General features: G+C 32.3%; 1 protein-coding gene across 1 annotated transcript; it reads left to right on the top strand.

Moving 5' to 3' along the window:
• Positions 1-24,675: 24,675 nt before the first annotated feature.
• LOC131620854 (2-methylpropanoate--CoA ligase CCL4-like) lies at positions 24,676-26,707 on the top strand. The gene has a single exon (XM_058892032.1). It carries the CDS (start codon positions 24,791-24,793, stop codon positions 26,465-26,467), a length of 1,677 nt encoding a protein of 558 aa, XP_058748015.1. The 5' UTR covers positions 24,676-24,790; the 3' UTR covers positions 26,468-26,707.
• Positions 26,708-27,198: the final 491 nt, after the last annotated feature.

The raw sequence follows: 27,198 nt of genomic DNA on the forward strand, positions 1-27,198 counted from the left end.
AATCATGGGGAATGAAGAGATAAATGTATGGGCCCTAAACATTGTCACAAGCATGTTTAGAAACAAAAACCTAGGCCCATTTAGTGAAAAATCCAAGTTTGCTCAATATAACCTTTGTGTATTTCCTCAAAACTTGCCAACTTCGTCAAGCTATAATTCTTTCAACATTTTTTCATATGAAGGTGTTCTATGGCTTTTTGGAAATCTCAAAGGGTCCTTTAAATGACCTTTTTGGTTTCGTCTCAATTGAGTCTACCACGTTCAAGTTATGAGTTTTGAGAAAAATGACTTTTTGCAATCGTTTAGAAGGACCTGTAATGTATTGACTCATATCTCTCAAATGAAGCATTTTTAGACTTGGCATGTGGGAGCCAAAGTTGTAGAGAATTCAATTTCCTTCAAAATGAGCTTTGGATAGAAAATTTCTGATGTTCCGTGTGAGAGTTATGGCTGGTCAAAGTTCAGTTGACTTTTCCTATACAAAACCCTAATTTAGCAACTTTTTGAATTGTTGGTTTCTGATCTTTCCTGATGAATCATGATCAACCCTTGATCAAATGATGAATCTAACATTTGATGTTGACCAAGAATTAGGAATTTTGACTGTGGTTTGACCATGGTCAATCAGTTGATTATTGATCGTTTGGGCCGTTGGATGAGCAATCTTTTGATTCAGAGCTTGAAAGTAGGCAGGAGGATCCTTTGAAGCATATGAGAGGTTATGAGGTCCATTGGAGATATCAGAACCTGACTTTCCTTTGAGAAAAGCAAAACCCTAGTTCAAAGGCACTTGTTTAGGAGATAGGTGACTTTGAGCAATTGGAGATCTTTGAGCATTTGAAAGGTGAAATGAGATGGGCAAATTTTGGGGTATGACAACTTGGTTCCTAGACCAAAAGGATTTAATATCATCGGCACTAAGTGGGTATTCAGAAACAAGCTAAGCGAGAAGGGAGAAGTGGTAAGAAACAAAGCCAGACTGGTTGCTCAAGGTTATAGTCAGCAAGAAGGGATTGACTACACAGAAACCTTTGCACCAGTGGCCAGGTTAGAATCTATTCGTCTATTAATTTCTTTTGCCACTCAATAATACATCACTCTTTATCAGATGGATGTTAAGAGTGCCTTCTTAAATGGTTATATAGATGAAGAAGTTTATGTCCATCAACCTCCTGGTTTTGAAGACTCCAAGTCTCCGAATCATGTTTTTAAATTAAAGAAATCATTATACGGATTGAAGCAAGCTCCTAGAGCTTGGTATGAACGTTTAAGTTCTTTCCTTCTGGAAAATGGTTTCACTAGAGGAAAAGTGGACACTACTCTCTTTTGTAAAACCTTTAAAAAGGATATTTTAATATGTCAAATATATGTTGATGATATCATCTTTGGAACATCTAATGCTACACTTGGAAAGGAGTTTGCTGAGTCTATGCAGGCTGAATTTGAAATGAGCATGATGGGAGAACTCAAGTATATCCTTGGGATTCAAATCAACCAAAATTCTGATGGAACATATGTTCATCAAACGAAGTATGTGAAAGAACTTCTGAAGAAGTTTAATCTTTCTGAAAGTAAAGAAGCCAAAACTCCTATGCATCCAACATGTGTCCTAGGTAAGGATGAGGTAAGTAAGAAGGTAGATCAGAAGTTGTACAGAGGTATGATTGGATCTCTTCTATACCTAACTACTTCTAGACCTGACATTCTCTTCAGTGTTTGTTTGTGTGCTAGATTCCAATCAGATCCGAGAGAATCTCATTTAACTGCGGTTAAGAGAATTCTGAGGTATCTGAAAGGTACTACTAATGTTGGTTTAGTTTACAGAAGATCCAAAGATTACAACTTAGTAGGATTCTGTGATGCTGACTATGCTGGAGATAGAATTGAAAGGAAGAGCACTTCTGGAAGTTGTAAATTTCTTGGAAGTCATCTGATCTCATGGTACAGCAAGAAGCAAGCTACAATTGCCCTCTCAACAACAGAAGCAGAATATGTTGCTGCTGCTGGTTGTAGCACACAAATGCTCTGGATGAGAAGTCAGCTAGAAGATTATCAGATATATGAGAGTAACATTCCTATTTTCTGTGATAATACTTCTGCTATATGTTTATCTAAGAATCCTATCCTACATTCAAAAGCTAAACATATTGAGATTAAACATCATTTCATAAGGGACTATGTTCAGAAGGGTGTTATATCTTTAAACTTTGTGGATACAGACCATCAATGGGCTGATATCTTTACAAAACCCCTTGCTGAAGATAGGTTTAAGTTCATTCTGAAGAATATCAGTATGGATTTATGCCCAGAATGAGAAGATGAGAAGATCTTATGTATGAGTATCTTCTGAAATGAGATTGGATTAGTCTTTTATAAGAAGTTCTGATTGTGATCAATTAGAAGTAGTGATTCTGTTATTACTAACGTTTCATTGTCTAAGTTGACTCAGAATCTCTTTAAAAGTAAAACGGCTGCAACTGGCTATCCAGATGGTAAACACGTGTTCACTATTTCTGGACAAGCGTGCGTGCAGTTAAGGGGACGCCTACTTAGGTAACTGTGCTAATCACTTCTTTTGTCATTATTATCTCTCCTCACGTCATGTAACATTAAATGTCATTCATCATTTCAGTTTCTTTTTATACTCTTCAAGCGTTTCTTTTCCCTCTATTGATTTCTCTTTCTCTCTCTTTATCTGCATTTTGCATAAACCCTAGTTTATTCATCTTCAACCTAGCATACACCATGAATCCGTCTTCAAGTTCCTCTCAAGAGGTTTCTTCACTGAAAACTCGCTACATTTCTCCATCAGAAATGGAAGTTTTGTGTAAATCTTCTGTGGACTCTGATGACTTGGGTGCTTATGGTTTCAAACCAAAAACGAAGACGAAGGCTCAAGGGTGGTCGATCTATTTGAATAGAACGGTTGGAAGGGTTGTCTGGTTCCAGGTTGAGAAACAAATCTCGGGGATCGCTGACATTGATTTCAAGACGGATCTCTCAAGATTCCAAGAAGTCTCAAGTCAGATCTCTTCTGTGATGTTGTTATCAACATTTATCCAAAGGAAGAAGACTTTCTTGAGATACTGGATGAAGTTAAGCATCACGTTCTTGACTTCTATGTTAAGGGAAAGCCCCGTTTGAGACATTAGCTCTCTTCCTGTGAACCGTCTCTCACTTCCTCCTTAAATTCATGCATTCTCTTACAGTGGAGGTTCTAGTCTGGACAGGCATGCGGAGTTTCAAGCTTTCATGGCTAGACAAACTGAGCTTTCAAGCTTTCATTAGCTCTCTCTCTTTGTTTGTTGCATCTGCTTGTTCTGCATACATCTTTTGTATTCTGTTTGCTTAATTAATGAAAAGTTTAATTCTGTTTCTTTCCTTTGTCGTTTTCTACATCTGAATCTTTTATATTCTTTTTGATGTTATGACAAAAAGGGGGAGAAAAATATATGATAAATGATCTGATTAATATTATCAGTTCCCGGGTAAAAAGGCCCCACATTACTAACAGAACTTGCAAAGTTCTATGCTTTAAGTTGTGCTGTTGCAGGAATTGAAGATTCTCTTTAAAGATCAACATAAGAAGCAACAAGATGAATCAAGCTCTTGGATTCTTGAAGCAAGCTGAGTGCTATGAAGCTTCAGAATCAGAAGCAAGAAGGAAGAATGTTCAGATATTCTGATGATAGAATATGATCTGAAACAGTATGTTTTTGTGTTCTGACACATACCATATGGCTCTGATACATATTATGTGTTATGAAACATACTCTATGTTTTGACTCATTCATGCTGACTTTTGTCGTTTAGTTTTGTTCTGTAACATTTCAGGATGTAGAGATGCTCTGATGATGCTCTGGTACATTCAACAATGTTCTGATACAATCTAGCATGAAGTGATGTAAGAAGAAATTCAAGCTCTGAAGTTGTCCCAATGGAAGCAAGAATCAGAAGCTGTGGATGTTCTGAAGATCTAAAGAAATTCAAGTTCTAAAGCTGTCCAATGGAAGCAGAAGTCAGAAGCTGGAAATGTTCTGAAGATCAAAGAAATTCAAGTTCTGAAGCTGTCTGATGGAAGCAGAAGTCAGAAGCTGTGAATGTTCTGAAGATCAAAGAAATTCAAGTTCTGAAGCTGTCCGATGGAAGCAGGAGTCAGAAGCTGTGAATGTTCTGAGGATCTAAAGAAATTCAATGTTCTGAAGCTGTCCTATGGAAGCAGAAATCAGAAGTCATGAATGTTCTAAAGATCAAGCACATGTGAACGTCTCTACCGAAATAATCAGGGAAGTCTTTTATTTATAAAATTCTTCTAGTATTAATTTCAGGGGGAGATTATTCATCTCAGGGGGAGATTGTTAATCTCAGTGGGAGACATATTCACATGCTTATGCTATAGCTATGTAATTGTCTTTAGCCGTCTGCTCTTTCTGATCGCAAATTCATATCATTTATATATGTTTTTGTTATCATCAAAAAGGGGGAGATTGTTAAAACAAGATTTGTTCTGATCAATATTCTTAGTTTTGATGATAACAAGGATATGAATTTTGTGTGAGATAATGTGGTACTCTAATACATTGCAATTTCCCTTTCAGGAAATATATAAAGAGTATGCACAAATCAACGCTCAGAAGCTTTGTCTCAGAAGGTTCAGCATGCAACATCAGAACATGGTCTGGCAAGACATCAGAAGATGGTCAAGGCAGAATCAGAACATGGGTCTATGGAAGCATCAGAAGAACTTGAGATCAGAGTGGATGCACACTCTCCTAAACAAACAAGCCATAGCTAGGGTTTTTGCTTCTCTTCAAGAAAAAAATCAAGTTCTCACAATTCAAGTGGACCTCATAACCTCTCATGTGCCTCAAAGGATCCTCATGCCAATTTTCAAGCTCTGATTCAAAAGATTGCTCACCCAATGGCCCAAACGATCAATAATCGACTAGTTGACCTAAAAGTCTAACTATGGTCAAACCACAGTCAAAACTTCTGATTTTTGGTCAACATCAACATTTTGAAGTCACATTCATCATTTGATCAAGGGTTGATCATGATTCATCAAGAAAAGCTCATAAAACAACAAAACTCATAGTTTCTAAATTAGGGTTTTGAACTAAAAGTCAACCCAACTTTGACCAGCCATATCTCTCTCATACTTCCTCAGAAATTCATCAACAAAAGCTCATTATCAAGGAAATTTGATTCTCTACAACTTTGATGTTGGGCCCAAGGTCAAGAAATGCTTCTGCATAAGAGATATGAGCCAATACATTACAGGTCCTTCTAGAAGATCGCAAAAAGCTGTTTTTTGTCAGGAGCAATATCATCAAGATAAAATCTCCAAATGAAAAATATGTTCCAAAGTGGCTTTTAGAGGACATCTTGGGCTTTCCAAAAAGTCCTAGATCGCCTTCATATGATGAGTATTGACCAAGTTATGAGTTGTAGAAGTTGGTCAATTTTTGAGAAAAATGCAAAAATAGCAAATGGGCAATTTGAGTTTTTGAGCTATTGGGCCTAAGGTTTGTGACCCAAAACGTGTATGTGACATATTAGAAGCCTTCTAAGCCCATTGGTGCATAAGCATGATTTTTATTCTATTTATCTTTGATTTTATTTTATTTAAATAAAGTTAAATCAAAATAAATCCAAATAAATAAGATAAAAATCAAATCTTGGTAGATGGCGCATGAATTGGTTCCTTTCAATCAGAAATATATCAAATATCATCCTTGGGCATCAAGAAAATCAATTGAGCTTGATTAAACATAATTGAGAAAATGTAGAAAGATTTGATGAAAATCTCAATCAAAGATTTGATGATCAGACTCCTAGGGGACGAAAAATAGGATTGTAGGAAACAAGGACTAGGGTTTCTAAACTTCCAAGTAATCAAGAAACTAAGGCACGTGAAAAAACTCTTCTCAGCAAGTTGAAATCGATTCCAAGCACTCCATCATCATCCTGAAGGTCCTAGGAGTACATTCATAGCGTCCTCGAAGCCCGAAGCATCTTCAAACGTTCTCCCTAGCTCTCACCGGTTTGCTTACATTCTTGAATTTCAAACTCCTTATTCTTGCAATTTAAATGACTAACGTGCATATATTCGTGGTCCTGATGTTGTTTAGAGTCGGTTAGAGTCCTCGTTTGCAAGATTTGGTGCCGGAACGAGAAGGTGCCATTGTTAGGGCGCCGAGGTTCTTCATCCTTGTTCTCATAATTGCAGGCAGTTTCAGACCTTGGTAGTGCCACCATGAGATTCGCAGGGCCTGATATAGTTAATCTGGGTGTTTGTTTTTTTGCTTTGCGCTATGTTTTTGCAGGATCGACTTTCTTGCTCGTCGGAGAAGACGACAGAACATCACTGTTCCGGTGACCCTCCGATGATGACTTGTTGACCTTGATGGTGTGGCTCTCCCACGTATTCTGATTGGCTCCTTCAAAAAACCTCCTGGGCCCAGTCAGCGTCTTGGAATGGTTGACTCATATGCGTGGCATGGTTCTCAATTCTAATTTGCAGGTACACAAGTGAGTGGGTCCCACAACTGAGTTCTCAATTCTAATACAACATTCCTTATTCTTCATTATCTCTCTTTATCTCCTCATTAAAAGTGCCTCACGCACTAATAAATTGGTCTCTAGAGCTTCCGGTTAATTTCTTGATCGTGTTTTCAAGAACTGCATATTGATGGCCGTGTTTCTAGGGACAGTGAATCAATTTTGCTGCAAAGATGAATGGTGGCAACAATATTCCTAATTCTCTTCCAATTCTTGACGGCAAGAATTGGATTTAATAGATAAAGCAGATGAAATCCTTGTTCGATTTCCATGAAACCCTTGAAGTTGTCATTAATGGCTGTGAAGAAGAAAGATTGTAATGTTGCATTTTCTATTCAGTCGGTGATAGATATAGTGATTTTTGATCGGATTTCTAATGTTGAATCGGAGAATGAGACGTGGGATATTCTTGTCAAGTATTATGAAGGATATGAGAAGGTTAAAATTGTCAAGTTACGGACACTATGAATGCAATATGAATTATTGCAAATGGGAGAAGAAGAAAAGATTGCACGTTATGTCATGAAGGTGCATAATCATGTTCATCTCATGAAAGGTTGTGGTGAAACCCTTACTGACAAAATGATAGTTGAGAAGGTAATGTGTATATTGACATCACTTTGATCATGTTATCATAGCTATTCAAGAATCCAACAATCTCAAAACCCTAAAACTTAAATATTTGGTTGGTTTGTTTGAGGCACATGAGAAGAGGATTGTCAAAAGGAAAAGGATTCAAGATTCGATACAAGAACTTAAAGCTTAGACATGGAAGATGCATGGTGGTTCCAACAAGTTTAAAGGCAAAGGAGACAAGACTCAGGGTAAGAAGTCTTGAGTGAATCCTCAAAAGAATGAGGATCGTTGTATTATCATTATTATTAAACTGAATTACACTATGTGTGTGTATACACACACATACATATACATACATACAAAATATTAACATCCAAACTAAGTAACTAATTAACTTGGACTTGAGCTTGGGTTACACAACTTAGATTATACTCTCAACACTAAGTAAAACTAGAAACTCTCCATGCACATAATGGAACTCTTAACCAAAAATCAAACAAGTTCAACACCTCTTACCTCTGTCACATTGTTAGACAGAGCAACAGATGTATAAGCTGATTCTATTTTCTTCACTTGGTCCAAACTCATCGTCGACGTTTTTAGCTTGCTTCCTCAATGTCATCACTCGGCATGAAACACTACCACAAAACAACAATTTTTTTTAGAATCAAATTTTTAGAAAATAATAATCTATCTTTTTTAGAATGTGTATTTTACAAAGATTATTTATAAAAAATAAAGTCATTAGATTGGAGAGACCAATTTCAAGAAAATAGATTTTGTAAATATATATATTATGTATCTTTCTTAAATGCTAAAATATATACACCCTCAAATGTAAAAAATAATTTTAAACTTCATCTTTTTCAAAACTCTTCTAAAAATCTTTTTGAAAACATCAATATATTTTTAACCAAAGCATAATCCATTATGATTTATAGATAATTAATTATGAAGTTTTTTTCTCCCTCTAATCGATTATGGTTGTGGTATAATCGATTACGAGAGATGACTCGTTGAGTAATCAATTATGGATTGAGCATTATTTATTATATTTGAATCTGAACAAAACTTTCTTAAAAATATTTTGCATAATCGAATATATTTTTGGCATAATAGATTATGTATTGGATTAGGGTATTTTTAAAATTTTTCCTTTATATGAATATTCTACTATTTAAACAACTATGGTGCTCATTGGAAAATATATTAGTAATTTGAAAATCTTCTATGTTTTCTGTCGCTCGGTTTCAATTTTCACACTTCTCGTGTATATTTTTAATGTTAAAAGAGAAATCACTATATAGAATAATATGTAACTTATAATGTTGTTATGTTGTCATTGTAAAACTAAAAGTGAATTATTCTCTTGAACATTGTAAGATATAAAAGTTGCAAGCAGGACGCATAGTAAAACCTTGGTGTAAATGTTTCAAGTTGAACATGCGTTGACAGCCGGAGACTTTCAAGGTTATATTTTTGGGAACTGGTATACCTTGTGGTTTTTTCCTAAATCCGGATAAATCTGATGTGTACTTTTCTATATCCATTAACTCTTTTATTTATCTTGCTTTTTATTTGTTATTTCCTTTTCTTCTACCTTCTTAAAACTTAACTTTAAAATATGTTTTAATTTGTGTGATGTTGAAAAATAAATTAAAATCACAATTCATATCATAATTTTTTAGACACACATCTGAATGTTATTTATCTTTAGATTTTTATTTTACAGTCGGATACACCTCGTATATCAATAATGAGATCATCATATTTGTAATCACTTACCCCAACAAACACAATAATGCACTTAATGATATAAATTTATATGAATGAACGATATGTATGTTTAATGCAAGTCATATCTAAATCATGTCTATTTTCAAATAATTAAATTGAAGTCTATATCGTGATTAAACCAAAATATGCAAATACCAATTTTTCACAAACAATATATAAATTATTATAACTATAATCTCCTAAACTTTATATATGCAGATAATCATAACATAAAATTTGTATCAATACTAAAACAAAAGAATAGAATATAAAGGAATATATAAACTTCATTAATCTAAGACATTAGTAACAAATTGACAAGTCTTTGATTAGCGATTCAAATAGTATAAAGACAATCTCTATTGACAAGTCTTTGATTAGCGATTCAAACAGTATAAAGACAATCTCTATGTGTTCTATCTTTTAACAATAGTGACATATGAGTCAATGATCATTATAAAAAATGTTGTTTAAGCACTATATGACATATATGTTATAATATAAATTAAGGGGTCTTTCAATACCTATTACTATATTGGAACCAAGCAACATAAATATAAATATTAAGGACAAATTTGTTTCAGTTTTAAAAAAATAGATTTTTTTTTTTGTATTTTTTATAATAGATTTTCCAAAATCGTTTTTTAAAATATTACAAATTTTTTTATATTTGTTTTTTCTAAAATGAAATACTAATTTTGACATTCTATAACATAAACATACATTATTGAAGACTAAAACTTAGTCAAAATCGTATTTTTTTTCAAAAAGTTGTATTTTAAAAATAATTTTTATGAAAATCTATTTGAAATAGCTTCAAAATTAAGTGATTTTTTAAAATTTTAATATCCAATTTTTTTCATAAATAAATGAAATACCTAAAATCACATTTTAAAAATAACTATTCAAACAAAATTTTTATTTATAACTTTAATAAAAAAAATTATAATTTTTTTTTCACAATGTAACACTAAAAATTATTTTTAAAAAATACCAAAACAAAGGGCCCTAACATTCATTTTTCTATATAAAGATGTCAATTATATATAGACAACTAAAAAAAACAAAGTCAAATATATTGATGGTTTTTACATTGTCAAATCTCTTATTTGTGAGCATAAACTTTTTTATTCACTTTAACATTTCTAATAGTTGCTTTTTATTTTCTTCGAAAATCAATTTTAAACTGTTCAATATGTGCTTAATATTTTTAGGTACGGTAATTTTCATATGTGTATAAATAAGATCATACATAAGACTATCATAAACAAAGAATTTCAAATTTTATATAAGAAAATTATATTTGAAACTAACTACCCTAATTTTTTAAAAACTTTTTTAGTTTCAAAGATGAAACAATTTTAAGAATAACACATCGATATTTATATAAGTGTCCTTTTTAAGAATTTTCTTGATTTATCATCTAATTGATAATTTATTTATGTTTTAGGAATTTAATTAAAATTGTAACACTCTTTATTTTACTTAAATTATTATAACCTAAAATTTATCTAATTTAATTATTGAGTGAGATTTATTTATTTTTTATTTATAGAAGGGATAAAGTATGTGCTTCCCTTTTTCTAATAAGGGTGGAAATAATATTTTGACTTGATGGGTTTAGGGATGTCAATTTGCATCTGTTATTGGAGATCTCTATGAGAATTATCTGTTTGGAGCATCGAAGTTGAAGATTTCTTTTCCTGTATGAACGGGAATGGAGAGAAAAGTTCCCTTGATAACACTATGGGACGGGATTGAGAAAGTACCATCCGCCACGTGGATTCTCCGACTCCGACCATGTTATTTAACTTTTACATTTTGTATATTATATAATATATAGTTATAAAAGCTTATATAAAAATATTAATGTGTTAGAAAATGAAGAGTCATTAGTGTAACATTTTATTTTTATGGGTTATTGTATAATGTATTGTTTTATTACCCAAATACTTAAATCTAAAAAGTGCACCCAATATTTAAAATGTACACGCCGTCTCCTCATTTTCTTTTCTCAATTATTTTTGTCTCCTCCATTCATCATCTTCTCTGTTGTCTTCATCATCACAGCAACCACTCTCTTTGTTCATTGTGCTTATGGTAATTACTCTTCAAATATATGGTAATAACAAAATATTAGTGTCATAGTTTTAATAAAAAGTATAAAAAATTTCTATGGATCTCCGTGGGGATCTGTGGGGATGGGGATAATATCTTCGTGACAGATATTGGGGATGTGAAAAAATATCCTCCATGACAGAGATTGGGGATGGAAAATAAATTGAGGGATGTGGCAGGAAGCAGGAAAGTATCCTCCGAACATTCTCTACCCCGTTGACATCCCTAAATGGTTGGTAGGTATTTAGGTATGGTATCTTAATAGAAATTTTGGATATGCACCTTTTTTTTTTCTCATGATCACTTTTAGGATTTTCTATAAGATTACTTTTGAATTTCCCTCATACTCAGAAGGAAGATTTGCATTGCATTATCTTTGTGATTCATGACCATCAATTTTAAATTATTCCCTCTCATTTGTGTGTCATCGTCAGATCGAGATAATATTTATAACATGTTTATGACATCTTTTAAAACATGGGACTCTTTCAAAAGTTAGATCTTGGTGAAGTATTTCTTAAAACTTTTATTGATGAAGAGAAAAAAATATGTTTTAAAATTGTCAGGAATCAAAAAGTCAAAAAATAATCTGGTCCGAACGGTTCACGGATATCGAACTCGGTCGGTTCGGTTCGTTGATTCATTCATTAATGTTATAATATTTTGTATTAATTTGAAGATCATATAAATTAATATAGAAAGATATTATAAGATATTTATAATATTATAAAAGATATTATAATATATATATATATATATATATATATATATTTATAATATTATAAAAGATATTATAAGATATATATTTATAATAGTCTAAGAGATATTATAAGATATTCATAATATGAGAAATGCTCATGAGTGCTTTTAAGATACTCTTTAAGTGATTAAAGCGGTAATTTTTAAAAAAAAATATGTGTAATCAATGTATTGAAAATTGAAATATTGACTTTTGTATGAAATATTTTCTTTATTTAGTAGTCTTAAAGAGTGCCCTAAGGGCACTCGTTAGCATGACCCTTGTAATATTTAAGAGATATTATAAGATTATAATAATATATTTTATTCTAACGATTAAGGAGATATGTTTTGGGATTTGTTTTGGATTTGTAGGATTTTGGCTATTAAAATTGTGTATCTCTTCTGTTATTATAGTGTGACAATTTTAGAGCTTTATAGAAAAATGGAGAAATAAGGATTTAGGGAATTCCAAAGGAAAACTTAGAAAGACAAAGGTTTTTCGGAAACATTTGGAGTTATCTAAGGGGATTAGGAAATACTTCTAAACACCTTGGATTTGAGTGATTCTTATATTGATAGTTTGAGAGATTGGGAAACACTTGGGTAGAAAAAAGGGTTTGTTCTTTGGGATCCACGAAGGTAATTTTCTTGTAACTCATCAGTAATATCTTTTAACAAATTTTTAAGTATAGAGAATTGGACAACTGCTTTCCCATAGAGTAGATCGTTTGATCGAACTGGGTAAACAAACCTTCGTCTTTTTCTCGCCTTATTCTGTTATATTATATGTGTAGGAATTATTATTGTTGTAGACCATCTATTTTGGTTGATACTATTCTTTGCCTCCCAAATTGATATTGAATTTTGTCGTAATTCACAAAAAGATTCACAACAAGTGGTGCGGTGAGCGTGGAGCAAAGATGTACTATTTACACGCGAGCACCATGGTTAGATGAGAGTTTAAATTTTTTTTCAGTAACAACGACTTTGGGTTATGGAAAATTAAGATGCAAGCAATTTTAATTCAAGAGAAGTGTATCGATGTTTTGAAGAGTGAATCATTGATGCTTTCAGGGCTTACACAGGTACAAAAGACCGAGAGTTGGATAAGGCTAGGAGTGCCATTATCTTGTGCCTCGGGGATAAAGTTATAAGAGAAGTTGTCTGGGAGAAAACTGTGGTTGCTATGTGGGAAAAACTTGAATAATTGTATATGGCAAAGTCCTTGACTCATATGTTGTATCTGAAACAACAACTATATTCATTCCGAATGATGGAGAACAAATCCATAGTTGAGCAACTTACAAAATTTCACAAGATTATTGATGATCTTGAAGATAAGAGACGATGACAAGGCTTTGCTCCTGTTGAGTTCAATACCCAGATCCTTTGAGCACTTTGAGGATGCCCTTCTTTATGGTAAGGAAGGTACTATTACTTTGGATGAAGTCCAGACGACGTTGAAATCCAAATAATTTTCAAAGTCGAAAAATTTGAAGATTGAAGTTAGTGGTGAAGGATTAAATGTGTCAAGAGGAGGAGGTGGCGTAAAGGGGTTTCCAAATCAAATAGGTCTGACAAGTCAAAGGTAAAATGTTTTCATTGTCAAAAAATCGGTCACTTTAAAAGGGATTGTCCTGAGAGAAAGTCAATGAAGATTTTGTTCAAGCTACAGTTGCCTTGGGTGAGGAAAGTTATGAGGATGTCGATGCACTAGTAGTATCGAGTTTGTAAATTTAAGATAGTTGTGTCATTGACTCAGGTTGTTCTTATTACGTGTGTCTAAAAATAGAATACTTTGAAACTTTGAAGTTAGTGCAAGGTGGAGTAGTTCTCCTTGGTGATAATAAGGCATGCAAGGTTCATGGTATTGGTACGGTCAGATTTAAAATATTTGATGATCATGAACTTCTTATTCACAATGTGAGGTATATTTTAGAACTCAAGCGAAATTTGTTATCTATAAGTATGTTTAATGATCTAGGCTATTGTATTATAGTTGAACATAGAGTGTTGAAGATTTTGCGTGATGAATTGATTATTTCCAAAAGGTCTAAAATATGTGGTCTATATATTTTAGAAGGTTCAAATGTTATTATTAATTCATGGTTAACTAGAGGAGGCTTTCATGACAAGGAAGAACTATGGGATTTGAGTTTAAGGCGTTATGAATGCCTTGAGAAAGTTTTAGAGGAGTATAATGAATTTTGCAAAAATCAAGGGATAAAAATGCATGTTACCGCTGAGTTGTTAATGAGTTTTTGGGGAAGAGCTGGGGTTAAAACAACTTACTTGGTTGGTAAAGAACTTTTCCAAAGGAAGAATAGTGAAAACCAAGGGAGAAACCTGGTAAAAAGTATAATGGTGAAAACTCAGTTTGAGGTGGAGTTTCCTACTATGGATGCTAGCAGTAGTGAGGGAACGATTACAAAGATCTTTGACTATCATTTGACTCATGATAAGGTAAGGAGGATTATTTTAGCATCTCAAAGGGAGGGTTATGCTAGCCTTGGATATTATGTTTTTAATGTGGCCGAAGGACTGCAAAATAAAAGAAGAAAAACCTTCTGGGAGGCATTTGAAAACAAGTGGAGTGAAGAGTGGTTGAAAAATCATACTTGTGGTCTTGTTAAATTACCTAGGCAGAAAAGGATAATTGGAAACAAGTGGATGCAAGTGGCGAGATCAAGATTCAAGGGTTGCTTGAACTTGATCAAGGTTATTGATTAGAATTTCATCCTGGTAGAGAGTAACAATGTTGTTGATGGTTAAATTGGTATCAACACAGTTTAAAGTCAAGGTGGAGATTGTTGAAGTATGCCTTAAAACCTTTGTCGACGAAGAGAAAAAAATATGATTTGAGATTGTCAGAAATCAGAAAGTCAAAAAGTAATTTGATCCGATCGATTTACGGATATCGAATTCGGTCGGTTCGGTTGATTGATCCATTCATTAATGTTGGAATATTTTATATTAATTTGAAGATCATATAAATTAATATAGAAAGATATCATAACATATTTATAATATTCTAAAAGATATTATAAGATATATATATATATATATATATATATATATATATATATAAAAGATATTTATAATATTTAAGAGGTATTATAAGATTATAACAATATATTTTAATCTAACGATTAAGGACATGTGTTTTGAGATTTGCTATAAATTTGTTGGATTTTGCCTATTATAAATATGTACCTCTTCTATTATTATAGTGTGACAATTTTAGAGCTTTAGAGAAAAATGGAGAAATAAGGGTTTAGGGAATTCCAAGGAAAAACTTAGAAAGGAAAGATTTTTGGAAAACCTTTGGAGTTATCTAAGGGGATTGAGAAATACTTATAAACACCTTGGGTATGAGTGATTCTAATATTGAGAGTTGGAGATGTTGGGAAACAGCTGGGTAGAAAATATGGTTTGTTCTTTGGAAACTACGAAGGTTGTTTTCTTGTAACTCATCTGTAATCTCTTGTAACAACTTTCTGAGTATAGTGAATTGGAGAGCTGCTCTCTCCGCAAAGTAGATTGTTTGATTGAACTGGGTAAATAAACCTTCATCTTTTCTCGCCTTATTATGTTATATTATCTGTGTACAAATTATTATTGTTGTAGACCATTTATTTTGGTTGCTACTGTTCTTTGCCTCATAAATTGATATTGAATTTTGTCGTAATTCACAACAAGATTCACAACAGATATTAAAATAAAATTTTGGAGCAATGAAAATATTGTTTGCACGACTGATGTAAAATTGGACTTTTATAAGTTTTTAAGAAGGAAAAAGCATTTAAGGTATAGACAATTTTCTCGATGTAACTTACTATTAATTGATTATATTTTTAGATTAATGGATTCAATGGAAGTCAACTTCATTACATTTTCTATTGAGTTCTCAATGTTTACAATTGATTAAATGTAGTATTTATATTGGTGTACACCAGCTCGAACGGCTAAGACCATATCAACTACATTGCTAGCTTAAATCATTGAGGAATGTATTATATATGTCTATTTGGTGAAGATCCCACTTGTAAGTGAGTAAAAGTAAGGATAATTCTAATTGTAGTTGGCTTGACAACTGGAGAAAATGTTTCATTGAAGTCAAAGCCAAATTGTTGGTGGTAGATTTTGGCTACTACTCTAGCTTAATTTGTAATTGTTGCCAATCCCATCTGAATTTTCTTTCACTTTGAATACTCATTTGCACCCAAATGTTTTCTATGAGGTGGTAGAGTGATGAGAATCCATGTTTGGTTTTCTATATGTGCATTATACGTAACTTGCATTTCTTGATGTCACTTCAGTTGGAATAAGGTTTTCTTGACATTACTTGGTTTAGCATGAGAGAGAAATATTGTTGTCATTGAGTGACCTTTTTTCGATCTTTTGAGCAAGAAATGATCATTTAGAATGAGATTTTCTTGAAGTGCACTGTTATGTATTGAGGGTGAGAGGGACGTGAATGACCAGCTGATAGTGTTTGTTATCTTTGGACCTTGAAAATTGGGTTTATAAATTCTAAGTGGCTAACCTTGGGAAGGACTAATGGGTTCAGAGTCAAATACGACTGGTGATTGAACTAAGGAGGGAATATACTCAAGATTAAAGTCAAAATACGACAAAGACAACTGAGTAGTAATAGGATGGACACTGTGTGTGATATTGTTGTCAAGAATATGTTTATAACTTTTATTTGAATTGAGGTTATCAACTTGATAATCAACAAGTGAAAGATTGTCTGGCACAACTTGTGTTGTAGATTCAGTGATCACAAGTGTGGTTAGAGGACTCTTGTTGTGACCAGTTGACCTTAGAAAATTTACATGGTAAGGAATGTGTTTAGGACTAGATACAAACTTGTCCTTGCATGTGCTATAAAATTGAAACAAAGTTGGAACGTGAAAATAGTGTTCGTTGAACGCAACATCTTTGGAAATCAAAATCTTTCAAGTTTGTATTCAGTATAAGATCTTGTAAAGAGGAAGTTGGAGCAATCAAAAACATTAATAGAACGGTAGCTAGGTAATTTGTGATATAAGGCATGAAATAGAGAGTGGAAGTTGATCAAACCAGTCACTGAAAGCCTATTAATTAATGTGAAATGAGGTGGAAAAACAATGATCCCATAACTTTAAACTCTTTATGTTTCTTCTTGTCTCCTTTTCATATCTTTCCTCGGTGAATCTACCAAGTATTTCTTTCTTTATCATACCTTCAACTACATCCTTGCAGGGCCGTCCCAAACAATTTGGAGGCCTTGTTCTATTTTAAAATTAGGCTCTTGATAAATGAAAACACAATAAATTAAAAAAATTATATTTCATTTAAATTACAAATAAACTTAAATATAGAGAGAAAATGACATAGAAATATTATGTAGAAATTTGACTCATTGAGTTTAGTTTTTTTTATTTTTCTACTCCTACCACCAGCAATTTATAGAAAATTTTATATCTTTTAATTAAAGAAAATAATTCTATAAAACTCTTAAATTTTTAAGATATATATATCTATAATGTAGAGTTGATATAGTAAAATGAAAATCTAAATTTGTAAAAAAAAATTATAAAGTCCAAAATAAGTTAATATATTTTAAATCTAATAACTTAATTTATTATCTATATAATAATAATTTTTAAAAAATATAGTTAAATTTATTTAATTTTTAAAAGTATTATTAAGAAATAAAATTAAACAATGCAACTTTAATATATATAAACAATAGTCACACAAATATATTATACAATATTTCAGTATAAAAAAATTAATGACAAATGAATTAATTATATAATAAATCTTTAATTATTTAATCATAGTTAAAATGTCATTATTTAAAATAAGATTTTAAAATAAAATTGAAATAGATAAAATTTAAAAGATCTTTAGTTTGTAAGTTGTAGATAGGATATATGATATTTATGTCAATAATTTATATACATACTATATAATATTAAAAGAAAATATTATTAAGTTAATTGCAACAATAAATTTCAAAAAGGATTCCGTGTGAGTGCACATAAAATGTAAAAAAAGAGCGCTTCACTTTTACCATATGTGTACTGTTTTTTTATTAAAATATAAAATGTAGGCTAACTAGAATCGAACCCACTTACGCCTAGATATTGAAACAAGCATTTAACCACTCTGCTATCTCTCATCATGTGTTTGGGCGTTGGAACTAATTATATTTATCATTTAACGTCATATTTTATATTAAGCCCAATTACAAAATTTGAGGCCCTTTAGATTTGGAGGCCCTGTGCGGTGGCACTCCTTGCACACCCACAGGGCCGGCCCTGCATCCTTGAGGTGGCTTCTCTCATCACTTTCATGTTCAGTATATTTTTGAAACTTGCACTACTTCGGTTTAACGGCTCGGAGATATTTCATCCCAACTTCTTTAAACTCACTGTTGGCATACTCTTGCAAGATTCTCTCTATGAACTTCTTCTCGGGTGTGTTGGACAAGGGACTCCAAACAAAATAGGGGGTGAATTGTGTGGGTTTGAAATTTTTCAAATAAAAAATCTTTGATAAAATTAGAGTTTAAAACAGGTTTGTAAAACAAACAGGAAATAAGCATCGAAATAAATAAAATCGGAGTGAAAAAAGAAATACAATAAGTAAATAAATGACTTAAATGTAAATATATATATATATATATATATATGGCAAGACAAATATGCACCAAAGATTTATAAAGGTTCGGCCTAACCACTTGGCCCACTCCTCTCCCTAAGAATTTCTTCTTGAGGGTTTGCATTATGATGTGAGCTTTTTATAGGTTTTGCCCACGAAACTCCTTTTTAACAACTTTTTACAGGTTCATACTTTCTATGAAGACTCATATATGAAGATAGGTTTGGCCCATATGAGGTAACTCCATGTAGAGGAAGTGTTTGATGGATACACGTGCTATTGTGGGAACGATTAGTAGTTTGGAAAGAAAAGAGGTTTTTTAGTGAGGGTAGATAGTCATCCCCTCATCCCCCCTTTTTTGACACAACCATTTTTTCTTCTTGTAGATAAGATGGCTTCTTGGAGGAAATTTTTTGACCTGGAGAAAGAACAGGAGTCCAGGATCGCTGTTACCACTTCTTTGACTCGAGCTCCTAATCCTCCTTATTGTGTGTGTGTATATATATACCTTTGATCTGACCAACAGCTAGCTCCCTTTATATCATCCCAAGGTGAAATCCTACTTTTGTGATGGGGGCTAACATAGAAGTGGGTTGCCTTTCTGATTGGGTGGTTCTTCTTGTTGAGTCTGGAAAAAGGATTTGCAGAAGCTTCAAGGAATTTTCTATCCCTTTCTAGAGTGTCTGTTTACTCGGATATATTTGTGGATGCCTTTAACCGGATTTGAAGATGCGGTGTTAACGTTCTTAAAGATTGCCTCATAGTAGCTTCATTCTACCATTTGGGTTTTGAAAAAGGTGTTTCAACTTTGGGATGATTACTAGTTTTAGAAGCCCTCCTACCACTATTTTCGCACCTTTTGCCATGGTGCATACTTCACGGAATAATATCCAGGATCAATTGTTCATCTCACTGTGCTAAGATCATCCCTTGATTTAATCCTTACACAAAGAATTAGGACGATTTTTGAGATTGTTTTGTGTTGGTAAAACTCTATACTTTGGAAGTTTACTCTGCCTTCTTCTAGGTTCCCATTATGCTACCTCTTCATGTTGGTTTCCTATACTTGCCTATGAGTACATGTACAAATAGGTTTTGAAAGTAATGAGTCTGGTTCATTTTAAACAAGAGGCTTATAAGTATGTCGTCTCATTGAATTCTCTTACCTCTAAAGAGATTAAGATGAAAGAAGACCTTGATACCTTCTATGAGGGTCTCAGATATGAAGATAGGTTTGGAACTTTTAAGGGAAAACCCTCCATACAGAGGAAGCGATTAATTGATATTTGTGCTATTGTTGGACCGACAAGTATTTCTTTGGGCTCAATGTGAAAGGATTGTGCTCAGTGGATATCCTTCAGTTTGCGGAGGACACTCTCTTGGAGGGACAAGAAAATTGGAATCATGTTTGGGCTCTCAAATCGGTGCTTGGAGGGTTTGAACTTGTTTCGGGGCTAAGAGTTAATTACTATAAAAGTAAGTCGATTAGAATTCACTTGAGTCCCCACTTCCTTAATGCAACGACAAATTTATTACCTTGCAAGGTTTAAGATAGTGCTCTCTCTTTTCTTGGTATTCAAATCGGTTCAAATCCAAGGCTCATTTCTCCGTGGATTTTGTTGGTTAACAAACTGAAGTTTAGGCTTTCGTGTTTGACGTGCAACTTTCTTAACTTAGGTGGGAGAATCACTTTTCTCAAGTTGGTCCTTTGTAGCTTTTGCATCTTTCAGTTGTCTTTTTATAGAGCTCCGGTTGCAATTTGTAAAGAAATTGTTAAGATTCAAAGTAAATTTATTTGGGGAGAAACTGAAGATAGAAAACTGATACATTGGGTAGGTTGGGACAAAGTGTGCATGCTCATTGTAAAGGGAGGTTTATGGTTGAAAAAGGTTGAGGAGTTTAACATGGCTTTGTTTTTATAATGGAAATGGAGAATTTTACAAGGTGAGGGTTCTTTATGGCTCAACATATTAAGAGCGAGATACGCTAACCTGAATTACCATGTTCTCTCCGACGGTTGTTCTAGTAAAGGAGGGTCTAAATCATCTTGGTGGAAGGATATAGTTTCATTGGATAAAAGGAATCATGTGGACATTTTTAATTGCAACTGACGTTTCAGTTTGGGAAATAGGATTGATATTCCATTTTGGCACGTTAACTAGACAAAAAATTGCATCTTGAAAGAAGTATTTCCTAATTTATTTTCTTTATGTACTGTCAAAATGGCTTCTGTTGCAAACTTGGGCCATTGACTGTCGGATGTGTGGTCTTGGGGGAATTTCGGAATTCCCGAACCTCACTCTCCAAGAGCAGCGGGCAGTATGCATGTGCTGAGGCTACTTGTGTTTGCAGTAGTTCCTTCCAGTCAGGGGCTAATTATGTGGAGTGGTTCCTAGTTTCGGCGGCTGGGTACACGGTCAGTAGCGGATACAATTTTCTCTTTGAATCGCATGGGCTGACTGGAGAGAAAGCGTTCAAGTTGATGTGGAAATCTTCGGCTCCTTATCGTGTTAAGTCTCTCGATTGGAGGATTTTTTTGGACATAATTGCTTCAAAGCATCAACTTTTTATCAAAGATATTATCCATTCCTCAAATGATCTTGCTTGCGTTTTTTGTTATGTTGAGGTTGAAACTATGTATCATCTCTTCTTGTCCTGTGATACATCGAGGGCGACATCATTTTCAAGAATGAAGTTCGCTTTATTCCGAACATTATTTGGAACATCAAAGTTGTGGCTTGGAAGTGGTCTTTTATAGAGGATATTTCTTTTTCCAAATATAACTTTTATGAATTTTGCAAAGATCCTTTGTACTATTTAGATTAAGTTTAATTTGGATAGCAATTTCTCTGCCTTTCGTTTTATAGGGCCGATTTTATATTCGGGCAAGAGTATTCTTAATACTCTATTTTAATATATCCTTGCTTTAAATAAATATAATAATTTTAACTAAAGAATACTCTTGATCAGATAGAATTAGAAAAATAGTATAAATTCAAATTCAAATCATGATTGATGTGGAAAAGATCTAAACATTTGAATTAATCACAATTGCTTTACTTATTTATCCCCTCAACACTTAAAAAAAATGTTATGGATGGGTACTCATTAAGAATTTTAGTTTAAAAAGTTAATTATTTTCCGTTATTTTCTAAAAAAAAAAACTTAAATAAGTCAGCTTTAAAAAAAATTGTTTTTTTTTTTTAAAACAAGACGTATATAAATTTATAAAACATATAGTTAATAACTTAATTCCTCTTGTTCCCTAACAATTTCATATATCTTTTATTTGACATGATTATTTGTTTAATATAACTTACAGTAAATAAATAAAGCAAAGTATTAAAAACTTGCATGATTAATATGTAATGTCATTATGTCAACCTAGATGATAATGTAAGATGTGTGATCATATGTCAAAGCTAATAAGTATATGTCTATTAAGTATAAGTATTAGTATAAGGGACATTTATGTATAGTTTTGTATAAAATAAATGAACAATTTTTTAAGCACAAAAATAAATTTGAATAAAAGTATAGGCAAATCTTATACATGATTTAACACAATTGCAAAAAGAGATAGTGGTAGAACGTGGAGTGGAGAAATATAAAAAAATTTAGATTGATTTGATGCTGAATATTATAATATGATTATTAATTAATTAATTATTTAATTAATTGTTTTTATTAATAGTAAAAAGAGATAGTGGTAGAACGTGTAGTGGAGAAGTTTAAAAAAATTGAATTGATTTGATGCTGAATATCATAGTATGATTATTATTAACTATTTATTGGGAGAAATGTCATTAATTAATTAATACGGAGTATTATTATTAGAGGATGAAAGAGAGGTAGTGGTAGTGGTAGAACATGGAGTATATTATAGAAAACAATTTTTTATAGTAAGTTGGAAAGCTTAAAAAAACGTGAAATGATTGTAAATTGTTATTATTATCATTAAAATATTAATTAATTTTAATCAATATTATAGTAGTTTTATTAATTAATTATTATTATTATTATATATTTTTGACAGGAAAATTAAATTTACTTTTTAGAAGTTATAGAATTATAATTACGTATGATATGACTAATTAATTAATATTATTATTATTATATATTTTTTATGGGAAATTTACTTTTAAAAGCTATACGGTTATAATTAAATATTTAGAAGTTATAGAATTATAATTAAGTATGATATAATTAATTAATTAATATTATTATTAGTATATATTTTTGGCGGAAAATTTTACTTTTAGAAGTTATAGGATTACAATTAAAAATATGATGATGATATTAATATTAATTAATTATATTGACTTGTTTTTATATTATTTAATTAATTAATATTTACTTTTTTATTAAGTTAATTTATTAAAGATCTTGGCGAAAAATTTTACTGGAGAAATTTTAGAATTATAATTTAATATAATGATACTATTAGTATTTTAAAAAATAGTTTAAAATATATTTTTGCATAATATTTTTTCTAAAACAACATATAAATACAACTAATAAATAGAAAATAACCATCGTATCAAATTTCACGCTCTTGCATTCGAATATTTTTATTAGAGGTGTTCAAAAATATGGTTAACTGAATTGTATACTAGAACTTACCTGCATTGAGCCATAAAAAAACTAAACCACTTAAATGATTAATAAACTGAACTATTTAATTTAAGCAGTTCAATTTCAATTTAAAACCGGTTCAAAAACAATTTTAATTTATAAAGTGGTTTAATTATATAATTAGTTTCTCATTAAAAAAATAAAAAAATCAATGTAGAGTAAAATAATATTTTGAAAATTAAAAATTTATTTTTTTTAAAAAATGTTTAAGAAAAAACAAAAACTAAAAATAAACTTTTTAAAATTTTTTTTTTTTTACTGAAAACAAAAATAAATTTGTGTGACAATACATTACATTCAAGTCATCAATCCTATCAAAATACTTAGATAACAATCAGAAAAAAATTAATTATCAAAATTAAGATATAAAGCAAAATGGTTTGATATTTTGTGGCAGCTAGGCTTGCAATCTGAATCACAATATTGGTAAAAGTTATGAACAAAATTACCAGTAAAGTCCAAAAAAAAGTAATGAAAGATTGGGTCAGATTAATAATTTGGACATATTAAAAGAGAGTATTCCATGATGCATGAGTCTGTGAGAAAGAACGAAACTACAAAGAAAATGCCAAATAGAGAACAAGGGTCATTATTGAAAAGAGAATATTACAACTATCGAAAAGAATATCACAACTCTGGAAATAACAAAAAAAAAATTGATTTTTTTTTGGAAAATAATATTTTTTCCCAAATTTTATCTTATTTTTTATCAAAAATAATTTTTTTCTGAGAATTAAAAAAAATCAAAATTTTTTCAAATAAATAAATTTTTACTGAAAATAAAATTAAAATTGTTTTCAATTATTTTTTTAAAAAATATATGTAGAAATAATTTTTTTCTGAATAAAAAACTTATTTTTTTTTTAAAAAAAAATATTCTGAAAATATTATTTTTAAATATATAAAATTTAAAAGAGTTCCAATTATAAAGTTGCAAACTGATTATAAATCGGTTTAAAAATATAAACTAGTTTTTAATTGAATTGAAACCGTTTTAACAGTTCACTGAATTTTTATTAAATTGGTTATTGCAAACTGAACTGAACCATAAATATGGTTTGGTGTTGATGATCCATGAACACCCCTAATTTCTACTACTTCTAACTGAATTGGATTACCAGACATATATATATACATACATATATATATATATATATATATATATATATATATATATATATATATATATATATATATATATATATTTATATATATATATATATATTCAATAGTCAATGGAATTAAAACTCCAACCGACCACAAAATGGAAAACTTCTATTTATTCAAAACATCTGAGTGATAGAATATTTCAAACATGAAAATTATAATTATCCGCTAAATTATAACTTAACTAGAAGAAAGCTCATTTCCAAATATTAAAAACTACCTCCGACATACGCATTAACTTCTAACTATTTTCTTCTTTGTATTTCATATTTGAACCATTAACATTTTTGGTAGTATAACAAATATGATTAAATATACTATTTAATAATAAAGGGAGTTTAATCATTTTAATTTTAATAAAGAAAATATATTTATTGCTCTTATGAAAACGAAATAAGTGAATATCTGCTTTCAAGCACATTAACCAATTTAAAAATTTCTCTTATCTCTTATAAGTTGAAACCACAAAGCTAGTATTGTCATTTAGAAACAAGATAACTCCGGATAGTACAATACAGTACTAAATTTTCAGAACTAGAACAAGAAACAGTTTACATATACAATGGACCTGTTAACCAAAAACAAAGTAAACTCAACCCCTCTTACCCCACTCACCTTCTTAGATAGAGCCGCCATTGTCTACGGTGACTCCACTTCCATTCTGTACGGTGACTCCATTTCCTACACGTGGTCGCAAACCCACCGTCGATGTCTTCAACTCGCTTCCTCACTTTCATCTCTCGGTATCAAGAAAGGCCACGTCGTCTCCGTTCTCTCCCCCAGCACTCCCGCCATGTACGAGCTTCAGTTCGCCGTTCCAATGTCCGGTGCGATTCTCAACAACCTCAACTTCCGGCTAGACGATAAGTCTCTCTCCGTGATCCTCATCCACAGCGAATCAAAACTCGTATTCGTGGATATTCTCTCCCTTTCTCTTGCTTGCAATGCTCTTGATTTATTCCCGGAAAACATGCAACGGCCGGAGCTAGTCCTCATTGAAGACGATACTCTCGCGCCGCATCAGATTCATGCACTACCGAACAACACATATGAGGGTCTTATTGCAAAAGGTGATCCGAATTTCAAATGGATCCGGCCGGATTCCGAGTGGGATCCGATTACGTTGACCTATACTTCCGGAACGACTTCGGCTCCGAAAGGCGTAGTGCATTGTCATAGAGCGGCGTTTATCGTTTCGCTTGATTCACTCGTTGACTGGTCAGTGCCTAATCAACCGGTTTACCTCTGGACGTTACAGATGTTTCATTCCAACGGATGGAGTTATCCATGGGGAATGGCGGTTGTCGGAGGAACAAATGTCTGCACGCGTAAGCTTGACGCGCCGACGATATACCGTTTGATTGAAACTCACGGTGTAACTCACATGTGTGCTGCACCGGTTGTGCTTAACATTCTGTTAAATTTCAACAAAGCTGAACCGTTGAAGAATACTGTGAATGTACTGACTGGAGGATCGTCGCCTCCGGCGGCAATCCTCACGCGTGCGGAGGAGTTAGGGTTTAACATTAGTCATGGATTTGGGATGACGGAGTTGATTGGGGTGATTATTTCGTGTGCGTGGAAGAGAGGTTGGGATAGGTTATCGGCGGTGGAGAAGGCGAGGTTGAAGGCGAGACAAGGAGTGAGGAAGGCGGGTGTGGCGGAGGTTGATGTGGTGGGTGGGAATGGAGAGAGTGTGAAGCGCGACGGTGTAACGGTTGGTGAGATAGTTGTGAAAGGTGCATGTGTTATGCTTGGTTATTTGAAAGATGAAAAAGCTACGGCGCAGTGTTTAAAGGATGGTTGGTTTTATACCGGGGATGTAGCGGTTATGCATGAGGATGGGTATTTGGAGATTAAGGATAGGATAAAGGATGTGATAATAAGTGGTGGAGAGAATCTAAGTAGTGTGGAGGTTGAGGCGGTTTTGTATATGCATCCGGCGGTGAAAGAGGCGGCGGTGGTGGCGAGACCGGATGAGTTTTGGGGGGAGACACCGTGTGCGTTTGTGAGTTTGAAGGATGAGTTGAAGGAAACACCGACGGAGAAAGAGATTAAGGAGTTTTGTGGGGAGAAGTTGCCGCGTTTTATGATTCCTAAGACAATTGTGTTTAAAGATGAGCTGCCTAAGACTTCAACTGGGAAGATTCAGAAACATGTGCTTAGGAAGGTTGCTGGGGAGATGGGGTCATTGTCATTGTCTTTGCCACCACCACAACTACTTCCTAGTCGCATTTAATTTGGAATTTTTTTTTATACTCATACATTCATTAAATATGAACAGAAAAATAAAGAGGTCCATGTGATAGTTTGTTTTGGTTGATGTGATTGGGAGAGTTATATTGAGAGGGAATTAGATGTTTAATGAGTGATGAGGAGTTAGTTTGTTCAAATATTATTGTTGTTTAATCAGATGTTTTGTTACTCATTGTAATATGACCTTGAGATTTAAGGGTTTTGTAAGGTTCTTTAAACGTTAAATTAAAGGTTTTTGAATTTTGGAGATTTATGAGTAGTATTTATGAGATTTTGGCCAAACCGCGGTGATGTGTCACTTACATGGAGTTTTTTATATTAATTTAATTAGTTAAAAATTAATTAATAATTTTTTTTATAAAAATTGAATGGACCTTGGACCCCACAATTTTCCAGTATCTCTCCAACTCACACTTACATACCAATGTGTGATTATGTCAACTATATAAACACTAAAATCAAGTCTAAAAAACGATGTGGGACATTAACAAGAAGGAAACAACACATTAACAAGAAGGCATGAGTAGGGATTGAGATAACACTGTAACTTGTTTTTTATACCATTTTGCAGGTGGTTTGTGGAGGGCGAGCAGGAGCACATACGTGTCTGCTTGATTAAATTGGAAAATACGATTCTCCCGAGTTTGCTAATTTTGATGTCAAACCAGATTTTAAGGTGAATTCTCTTGCTGAAGTTTACTCGATTCTGGAGAG

This window comes from Vicia villosa, linkage group LG7 (assembly GCF_029867415.1).
Source record: "Vicia villosa cultivar HV-30 ecotype Madison, WI linkage group LG7, Vvil1.0, whole genome shotgun sequence".
NCBI classification, from domain to species: domain Eukaryota; kingdom Viridiplantae; phylum Streptophyta; class Magnoliopsida; order Fabales; family Fabaceae; genus Vicia; species Vicia villosa.